Genomic DNA, 10592 nt, shown 5'->3' on the forward strand with positions numbered 1-10592 from the left:
TGTCCTTGTCCGTTTGTCCTATAGACTGTATAATATTGATTTGTCCTGTCCCCAATTAGGCCTACATTAGACAGTTTTGAACATGGATTACAAATGCAACGAGTTCAGCGATCTAGCGTTAATTTAACAAATTAAAACGCAACCACCTTGCACTGGTAAACCTTACTTACTTGAACAAACAAGTAAAATACATGTGAGCATAATGGTCAAAGGTTTATTTCAAAGGTCCAGAAGCACAACAATTACATGGAGACAGAGCTTAAATACAAATCCTTCATTGACATACACAAAATTAATTCAATATAAATGTGCATCTGTCTTTGAACACAACATGATTTTATCTTACTGACTCCGTGCCATTCCCTTCATGATTGATATTGCCCAGTTGATCTGATAGCCATTGTGTTTCAGTGTCCCAGTTAAACTTAAGTATTTCTCCAAAGCAATCAGACAACACAATGGCTAGTCAGTCAAATGGATACAATTTCTTCTCTACAGAGAAAGTACAATGACCTTACAGTCAAAGGTATCCTTTGTATCTCCTTTCTCAAAAAATGACCTCACTAGACCTTTTGCCCACCTCGCTTCCTTTCTGTGTTCACAAAAAAAAAAAAAAAGACAAAAAGAAAATCGCACCTATTCCTATTTTAGATTAAGATGTCTCCCTGTCTAATGTCACTGGTAAACTCGAGTGGTGACTCAACGGCACACATGGTGTCTAACGAGGCGCTGGTCCGGCTCCAGTTCAGAACACCTCCTCTGCGTTCCGGCAACGCGACTGCTTCAGCAGGGTCAACCGTGCTAGAACCTCCTCGACAGAGAGCTCTCCGTGCACTTTGTTGTCTCTGGTGCGCACATTCACGGTGTTAGTCATCTTCTCCTTCTCGCCAACCACTGCCAAAACACCAGGGGGAAAGAAAGATGCTCAAGACACAGCCAAGCAAAACAGTTTTCCCAACACCCTCACACTACCACCACAGCACAAGCTCCTCTGGTGGGAGCTGGGAGGAAGAACATCTGACTGACTGACTGCAGCATACTAATAAGCTATGTTTTTATGTTTATTTCTGCACACTTGAATAATTTCTCACCTAAGATGAAATTGTACTGCGCAAGCTGGGCATTGCGGATCTTCTTGTTCAAGAGACAGCCTGAGTCAAGATCGGCATCTGCCATGAAGCCTGCTTCCACAAACCGCTTACATAACTGAAGTAGGGAAAAAATAGTCAGAGCTAACCAGTGCTGCCTCCCCAACATTTCAAAACATGAGATACAGCAACCACTGAATTAAAGGAGAAATGATGAATGGACATCTATAATCAATATATGAAAAAAATGAATGTGTGACAACTAATAACCAGGGGACTAAAAAACACATTCGAGGAAATGAAAGGGTACCTCTTTGGCATAGTCCTCCAGGGAAGGATTGACAGGCACGAACATCACCTGCCGTGGGGAGAGCCACAGCGGCCTGCAAGACGAGGAGGAAAATCAGCCGCCATCAACAAAATCACACTTGTCAAAACACAATCTGACAATAGCCTCTGCCTTTAGCTGCACCATCACTATGTGTCAATGTCCACAGAATGACTCATTATTAATGAATTTAGAGTGACAGATGACTGATCAAATCCAGAGCCTTCCCATTGAGACATTTTATGTGGAAGGAAAAGCCATAACAACACATATTTAGACAGAAATACAACGAAGACCATGACAGTCTTTTCCATAGCTTTTTGATTTGGTCTGATTGTGATTGATCGTACCACTTCCCAGCATAGTTCTCAGTGAGAATGGCAATCATCCTCTCCACTGAGCCTAAGATGGCCCGGTGAATAATGACAGGTCGAGCTTTGTCATCTCCATCTTTCCTGGAAATAAAAGAAGGAAAAAAAAGTGGGGGGGAAAGAAAATCACTTTATTTCATATTCACTTTTAGATATCAGTTCTCTTTTTCTCTAATGCTAACTCCCACGCTGGGTAAATGCTGCTTCCTTTAAAATTAGATTCTAAGTCAGCAGCACTGTGTCCTTCAAAGGCTGATGAAGTTCAAAAGGGCGGGCGATGACTCACCCTACAAAGGTCAGGTTGAAGCGGATCGGAAGCTGGAAGTCAAGCTGGATGGTGGCACACTGGTGGTAGCGCCCAATAGCATCTTTAATCTTAATATCGATCTGTGGTCATAGAACATGGCATTCAGTCATTGTATACACAAACAGACACCCACACACACACACTGTTTCTAGGTGTGAGTCAGAGGGCCCCTACATCAATTTTCTGACCGTATACACATTGTACAATTACAATAAATGTTATCAGTGCATTACCTTGGGTCCGTAAAAAGCTCCATCGCCTGGGTTCAGTTTCCACGGTTCCCCAAACTCATTTAGACTATCCTCCAGTTGCTTTGAGAGAATAATGAAAGCTCAGCATAGCAATAAAAAAATAAGTATTTCAAATTCAGATCAAATATTGAAAAGACCAAAAATAGTCATTTCATTTTATAGAGTACAAACAGGCTGTATGTCAGGAAGACTAGCTTCTTCTCAGATCTGTGTCTCAGGCACCTTTCATGTTTTGTTTTATTAAGGACCCTTATTTCTTAATTAGAATATGACGAGGAATATGAACACAGGAAATATGTACACAGCAGGTCATTTAAATACACATAAAATGTAGTTTTTGTTCTGATACCAGTTCAATTTCAGTCTCAAGATAGCATTAGATTTGTTGTTTTAGCAGTGTTATAATGACCAATAACCCAAGGTTTGGGTCATTATAACACTGCAAAAACAACCAACTAGACCTAACATGTTTTTTTTTATATATATATATATATATATATATATATATATACCCTCTATCTTCTGGTTGAAAAAAGGCAATGAGAAATAATGTATGTATGGTCATCATAACATTGCTAAAACAACAAATCTAATGGGTGCCTAACACCTGTGCACAGTACTGAACCTTTTCAGCTTGGTTCCACACAGCAATGTCACCCAGATACTTCTCTGGACGTGTGGAGAGGTTGAGTTGGAAGGAGAAGCCGAAGACGTCATAGACACAGCGCAGGAAGTCCAGGCAACCTTTCATCTCGGACCCAATCTGTAGGGGAGGGAACAGCATGAGCCCGAGAACACTCTCACAAAAGAGAACAGTGGGGGTGGGGTGGGAAGGTGTGAGAGAGAGAGGGGGGGGGGATAGAGAGAACACGAGCGACTGAAAAAAGGAGAAATGAAAGGAAATGACATGAAAATTGATTGAGAGCAACAAAAAAATTGAGGTTAGAAAGAAATAACAAAGTGAAAAGCAACAAATCATTCAACACTCCCAAAAGACCCAAACCTATTACATGTCATCCTCTGTAATATTGCTCAGTCTACTGTTCAAAAAGCCCTTACATAATATGAACTACTCTTTCGGCTCACTACCTGTTCCATGGTGCAGAAGATGTGGGCGTCGTCCTGCTGGAAGCGTCGCACCCTGGTGAGCCCAGTGAGTGTCCCCGACAGCTCGTTACGATGGAGGACCCCGAAGTCAGCCAGCCTGAGAGGCAGCTCTCGCCATGACCGGGGCCGATGGCTAAACATCAAACTGGGCCAGGCGCCAGAGATCAGAGTGATGAAGAGGAGAAAGAAGAAGAGTAGATGGTCGATCAAGAAGAAGTAGAAGAAAATGCTCTACATATTTAAAGTCCCTCTACAACATACATATCTCAGATATACAAAGGGACGTCTAAGGTGTTATCAAATAATATTTCTTGGACTGTTTACTAAAATATAAAGAAGAAGACACATATATGCAAATACAACTATTGAATAAAGTCAAGTCTTGCCTACAAACACAAGAAAATTAATAAACAAGCATAAATACAGTAACCTGCATAGATATAGTAACATGCATAAATACAGTAAATTATATGACATTTAACATGTGTCTGAAAGAAATACTGAGATGACGAGTGTTTAACCCAGGCTATCAGATGCTGAGGCTTTACCAGTGACCAGGGCAGTTCATGGGCTTCAGAGCAAAGATATCCTGCTCCACGGGGAAGGAGAACATGTTCTCACTGTAGTGCTGCCAGTGGCCAGAGGTCTCCCACAGCTTGCTGTTGTAGATGTTAGGTGAGGCCACTTCCTGGAAGCCTCGTCTGCAGTACTCCTCCTGGAAAGATATTTTACAGCAAAGGACAGCAGAGGGAGGAAAGCAAGAAGGAGCATTTATTTTAGATTTTTTTAGATATTTTACATAGCACCCACTTGCACCCTGTCCTCCTAGCAATTACCTGCAATACCACAATCCATTCTGTGACCCATATAAGTAAACAATAATTGTCCAAGGACATTATACACAATTACAATGGAAAGTGGATTGACTCACAAACTATAATTAAATGAGAAAAACAGTTTCTCAAAAGTGTTTTTTACGTCATCGTTCTATGCATAATGAGCATCTGTTAGACCACTGTAGAGACTCAAACATGTGAGTTGTGAGAAAGAGTATGGCGTCTTTACCCTGATGAATTCTGTGAGGGTGTTATAGAGGTAGGCCCCTCGGGGGAGGAAGAAGCAACTGCCTGGACTGAGGTCATGGAAGAAGAAGAGTTCCTGTTCCTGTGATCGAGAAGCAAGACACATTAGGAGAAAATTGCAGCGACTTGTCAGCTCTGCGGGGGACTATTCAAACACATGGAGGCAAATCTGCTCTTGAATTCATGGCCAACTGCTCCTGCTGAACCATTTGCACAACATTAAATTCATGAACCGGTCACATGGAATGAGCCAATCAAGAAGTTATTTCTTTCCTCATATACTTTATATATTTTTTCCAGAAGCTCTCCAATAAAAGGGACTATTGACACAAGCAAGAAACATTAATTTCCCCTCATAACTGTGTACGTGAGGTTGCCTGGCAGATTTCCACCAGGGGGGCCAATAACACCGGCTAAAGTGATATCTGATTGAAGGGAACACCAATCAGATTAGGCCGACAGGGGAAACAAGTCAGACGCATTGCCCAGTGGGCATTAAGATTCCACCCACATAAACCATTTGGCAAAAAATATCTTGCCACCAACTGTTAATAAATTGTTCTTTGAGAGGTAATGGTGACACAGCATGCTACGCCTAAAGAGACTTTCTTTCACCTTTACACCACTAGAATGTGTCCATGAAAGGCTCTCCAGCACCACACAGTTGTCCACATGGACATTTATCTGGACATTTATCTAGACATTTATCCCATACTTTTCCGATCTTGCGATGGTCTCGGTTCCGGGCTTCCTCTTGGAAGCGCTCCCATTCCTTCAGCATTTTGGAGTCTGGGAAGGAGATTCCATAGATACGCTGTAAGGTCTCCATGTCAGAGCGTCCTTCCCAATATGTGGAGGAATTCTGCGGACAAAGACACATGCAATGGTGAATTGCCTGTCCCCTCATCTCCCCAAAAGGGGTCCAAAGAGATGAGAGTGTACACATTCTTGAAGGTGAAATTAGGCGTAAAGTGCTTTCAATATATTTAAAAAGCACCATGTATGCATCTATCACTAGCATATTCACGCTCTTATCAAAATGGATGCTTCAGTCTCCAACCTTGTAGATCTTTAAGGCTTTAATCTTCCCAGTGTGTCTAACGTGGGGTCCTCGACACAGGTCAATCAATGGCCCGCATCTGTGAAAGCATCCACGATCATTTTATAACAGATCCAAGAGATGTTTTCTACTTCAGATAAATTGTGTGTGCAAAGGACACACAATGGACAAGGACAAACAGGGCACCACTTTACCTGTAAACTGTTGTGGTGGGGGTGGTAACCTTCTCATTTAGGATGCGGCATTTGAACTTGTTGTACTAATAACCACAAAAGAACACATAACATGCTAGTTGAGTTGGATCATGGGATGGGCAAAAATACAACTAAATGTATTTTCAAATAAAATATCAAATACCCTCATTTTAAGTGTATCCAAATAAACTACAAAATTCAGTAGCCACGCCATGTATTAAAGTAAAATACTAAAAATACTCTTCAAAGGAAATCTTGAATCTTGAATTTCCCCTGGGGATCAATAAAGTATCTATCTATGTATCTATCTATTTAATCTATAAATCTATTCTAATCTAATCTATTCCTTGATCACAACACTGACTCTGTTGTGGGCAGTGGTTTGGGAGCTTTTCTCTGCCTACGAGATATGTCATACATCTGCAAACATCTGCAAACAGTCAACAGATCAACTATGCTGACCTGCATGTAACATCTCATAGCCTGCTGTATCAGAGATGTACTCAAGAAGTCACAACTGAACTTGTCAAGTGGTACAAACTAACCACCGAACCTATTGAGAGCCACAAAATGTGGGCTTAAAGCAACTCAATGCAGTTCTACTACCTTAAAATAACAGCTTCAAACTCATGGTACACTGACATATAATATGGAGAATGAAGTCTCTGACATTGTCAATGCATGATCAATGATACTGTGTCAAGCTGTTGATCAGGTAGGATCATGACCCTTTTAGTTGGTTTTTAACTAACTGGGTACTGTGTAAGCGCTAAACGGGGCTATATTAACGCCAAGGGGCATAGACAAGGAAACTTGAGGCAACAGCAGTGTTGCAGGAAACCACATACTGTAATGGGTTCAATGTGTTACGATGATTAAAGTTCTTAAGAAAATGATGATTAAAGTTCTCAAGAAACTGATGGTTACAGTTCTCAAGAAACCTTAAATTGGTGTAAGAGAGTGGGTGTATTGTGTATGGGAGAATCCTCACAATAATAAACAAATGCTTCTTATGTGCTCAACCTTAAACATGCGCAACAGGGTCTCCTTGCTGATCTCCAGCCTCTCAAAGGGCTGTTTGTCCTTCATTATGCCTTTACAGATGGACTCCAGATCCCCAAACTCTGAGCTCGACACACCACCACTACAGAGGCAGAGGGGGGGGGGGAGAGAGAGAGAGAGACATTAGGATTTATTCAGGACACACAAATAATACATCTGTGGCTTTCCTTATAAATTAGGCTTTTCACAAACATTGGAACATCATCACACTTTCTCCATAACAATGATAACCACTTACCTCTGTCCATCCAGAAACATGTCATAGTAGAAACCATTCTCTATCGGAGGTCCATAGCAGAGGCAGCCCCCATAGAACCTCTCCATGGCTTCCCCCAGGATATGGGCACTGGAATGCCAATAGACCTGCCCAGGAGAAGGGACAGAGGTGCCTGGTTAGTGTAGTGCTATTACCGTGATTTCCTGACTATTAACCGAGGTTTATACATTGATCTTGCTCAATTTCTTCAGCTATGAGGTTAATACATGGGGACGAGCTATACATGGTGTAGAATTCTGGGGTATTCTCACTGTATTCTGATGTGTTCATATGTTACTTCTGTGTGTAGTATACAACAGGGAGAGGTCCATATTATTGTACATAACTGTGCTTTAGGCCTGTGTACCAGCAGGAAGGTCATACAGGCCGATGTTTAGGAACATCCGAGGAACATCAGTGATAACATGGGCCGAGGGAGACAGCATGTCTGCCTATTCGGGCTAGTATCTCCATCTGTCCAGAGACGTTTTTTGTACACTGGTTGGCACCTGCCACGTTGGCATGATTGACGTTTGTATGTTTTAGTATAACAGACTTTGTCTTAGGTTTTGACACGGAGACGGATCGAGGAAGCGACCCGAGGAGCAACTTCTGTCGGAAGGCTCAGCAGCCGCTTCTAATAACAACCACAACTGTTAGACTCTGCACAGTTTTACTGTTTGAGACTTAGCCTGTGTTCTGTTATTCATTGTTGTACCATCAACAATAAATCATCATCTAATCGCCGATCCTGATCCCGCCGTCAAGCTTTATTGACCATCTTCAATACAGACATTAGAACTAAAACACAACGCAACAACCAGAGAATCCAACAATGGGAATGCATTTCTTTTTCTTCTTTCTTACTCATCATTAAAGCACGGTCTGATTCTGATTCATCGGGCTATTGGGCAGTGTGGTTAATAATACACAGGTGCGGTTAATACATGGTTTCGTTTTTGTTTTTTTTATTAGCATAACAACGGTTAAAGCAGTAAAACGGTACAGTTGTGACTGACCCAGGAGAAGTGAAAGAGGCGCCTGGTTAGTGTAATGCTATTACAGTTGTGACCGGAAGGGGAAGGGAACAGGAAGTTGCTGGATATGTATAGACAACTGCCATATTGGGGTTACAACTATAGTTACGACCTAACCCCATACATTTCTAAGGAGGATTCTTTAGGTGCTGTGTCTCCTGATTAGAGAGTCTCTGATTTAGTGCCATTAGCTTTTTAAGGCACCTTGGCCCAGACACAGCAAAGCAACACCAAAACATAACTGAGCCTACTCCATTTTTGCAAAATAGGTATGGTGTTGTTTCTTGGACGAATTGATTTTTTGGTCTGTGAACTTACAGCTGATGAGAGCAAAAAGCTCGATATAGTATAGGATAGTCCTACGATCCATGTCATGAAGTTAAGGAATTCAGGATTCAGAATAAAAATTGTGAGCAAAATAAAAGATTTTGCAAAGCATTAGGGCAAACCACTCACAGCTTGGGCGTCATCATTGTCAAAGCGCAGCAGCTCCAGAGAGCAGTCCTTCTCCAGAGGCCGGTCTAGGTCCCAGAGCTCTCCGTCCACACGGGCAATCACAGAGTTATCCGCAAGACCTTGGCTAAATGAAGAACAAGGTCATTTAAACCAGTTATAAAAAAATAAACATGCTCCATGTCTGGTACTAGCATCAAAAGGCATTTTTTATGGGGGTATATGCACTAGTTAATTGGTACTGCACATTCTTTCCCGTATCAGTTTGAAATGCAATGATTCTGCGACTGTTAAAATGATGGCATTCAGATTAGCTAAATATCTTTGACAACTATGACATCATGGTGGACCACTGAATACATTGCTGTCTGTTTTGTTTTTGTCCCAAAACAATCGTGTTATGGCCAGTGGAATTTTGATGAATCACAGAAGGAACACAGTGGACTGTGTAATGGACAGCAGAGTGGTGCTGAAATGATAGTTCCACAAAAACAAAATTAAGGCGAGGACATGAGCACAAAATTGTAGATTAACAGTGTCGGTAACTCGACCAGGAAAAAACAAAACACACAGTGGCTACCAAAGAGACCCATGTCAGCTTCAGCCCTCACCTGATCCCACAGGCTATCTGGTAGGGGCTGGACACCCAGGCCTGTGTCTCCACTTTCTGCCCATCTGGCAGCACCACTGAGATGGGATGGCTCTCCGCAGCACGCTTTGCCAGCAGGGCATCATTCTCCTTCTTCAGCTCCTCATAGAGTGTCAGACGCTCTGGTATGTAGCTGGGCCAGGGGCTTAACTGAGGGAGAGGAGAGGAGAGGAAGCCAGCCAGGGTTATGGGCATTTACTGAGTCTGGGCCAAAGGTGATTGAACAAGTCAAATATGTTCTGTGTTGATGGGCCATGATGGTGATTGATAATCATAACATAACAAACCTCCACAGCTCCTTTCTGTCCTCCTGCTTTCTCCTTCTTGCTTTTATCAGCTGGTTTGGCCTCAGAAGATGCAGGCTTAAAAAGACAATCGAATGGGATAAGGGAAACAAGTGTTTAAAAATTCAGTGTGTAAAGAATGGCAAAACGTCTGCATGCGTGCCGTTTCAGTTATGACTTTCCGAAGTAAAGATATGCTCATCATCTAATACTCGACAGCAGTGACAAATCATACTCGAGCTATTTTGAGACTGACATTGCTGTATGCCGTTGCAATAGGCTGCACTGACGTAGGTTGTATTCTGAACCTGTTCAAGGAGTGGGACAGAACAGCTACATCAGTATGTAAAAACAGTAAAAACCTTGTGTTGGGTGTGGTTCTGTTGAATATTGTTTTTTTTATTTTCCCTCACTGCTTTCTCCTTTTTGTCTTGGCCTTTCTTAGCCGGTGCCTGGCCTTGCTGCGCTTCTGAAGCTAGCTCCTCCCGCAGACCCCGCCGGAGGTGGATCAGCCGGTACTTCAGTTTCTCGTTCTCGGTCCGAAGCTCCTCCAGCTCCGGGCTGCTGGCCAAGGCCTTGAATATGTCCTGTCCGCCACAGATTCCATCACGGAGCCATGTAATTTCATTGCTTAACAGTTCTATTTGTTCTTCCTGAGCAGCCAAACGTGCTGCCATGCGCTCCGCCATGTTTAAATCCCAACCAGGGGAAGGAGGAGGGGATAGGGACAGCTGGTCAATGGAAACCAGGGTCACAGCGACATCCTATGGTCAATTTCTTACACTGCAGGTCAATATAGTAACGGGAATTACTGTGGAATACTGGAGCCAGCAATAATGTAGAAATAATGTAACATTTAAATGTCATGTTGGTCCAATTAATTACACGAGCAATTAAGTTATTTAAAATGTTATAACAAAAATAAAAAGAGAGCGGAGCATTTATTTACATACATTAATAGAGAAATGTATTTGCATTAAAATCTGCTTGACAAAGTGACGAAAAATTGGTGTCGTTGCTTATTTTCCTTTTTGCTACTAGTGGATATGCAGTACTACATCCA

General features: G+C 42.2%; 1 protein-coding gene across 2 annotated transcripts; it reads right to left on the reverse strand.

Moving 5' to 3' along the window:
* Window positions 1-200: 200 nt before the first annotated feature.
* tars3 (threonyl-tRNA synthetase 3) lies at window positions 201-10293 on the reverse strand. Of its 2 annotated transcripts, none has more exons than XM_048262507.1 (19): window positions 9943-10293; window positions 9533-9607; window positions 9208-9395; window positions 8600-8723; window positions 7089-7213; window positions 6812-6932; window positions 5789-5853; window positions 5595-5673; window positions 5250-5396; window positions 4518-4616; window positions 4001-4167; window positions 3435-3597; window positions 2971-3108; window positions 2328-2405; window positions 2074-2174; window positions 1767-1871; window positions 1399-1471; window positions 1092-1206; window positions 201-894 (listed from the first exon to the last, which is right to left on the reverse strand). In XM_048262507.1, the coding sequence occupies exons 1-19, from the start codon at window positions 10216-10218 to the stop codon at window positions 746-748; spliced, it is 2388 nt and encodes a 795-aa protein (XP_048118464.1). In that variant the 5' UTR covers window positions 10219-10293; the 3' UTR covers window positions 201-745. The 2 variants fall into 2 exon arrangements, with proteins under 2 accessions (XP_048118464.1, XP_048118463.1); XM_048262506.1 differs by having other exon boundaries at window positions 9892-10293.
* Between the last annotated feature and the right edge of the window lie 299 nt (window positions 10294-10592).

This window comes from Alosa alosa, chromosome 14 (genome assembly GCF_017589495.1).
Source record: "Alosa alosa isolate M-15738 ecotype Scorff River chromosome 14, AALO_Geno_1.1, whole genome shotgun sequence".
NCBI classification, from domain to species: domain Eukaryota; kingdom Metazoa; phylum Chordata; class Actinopteri; order Clupeiformes; family Clupeidae; genus Alosa; species Alosa alosa.

Coding starts and splice junctions, on each gene's coding strand:
- tars3 (XM_048262506.1), bottom strand. CDS start 10,218: ATGGCGGAGCGCATGGCAGCACGTTTGGCTGCTCAGGAAGAACAAATA. Junction 1,872..2,073: donor TTCAACCTGACCTTTGTAGG/GTGAGTCATCGC, acceptor TTTTATTTCCAG/GAAAGATGGAGATGACAAAG. Junction 1,207..1,398: donor TGGAGGACTATGCCAAAGAG/GTACCCTTTCAT, acceptor TCCCTACTTCAG/TTATGTAAGCGGTTTGTGGA.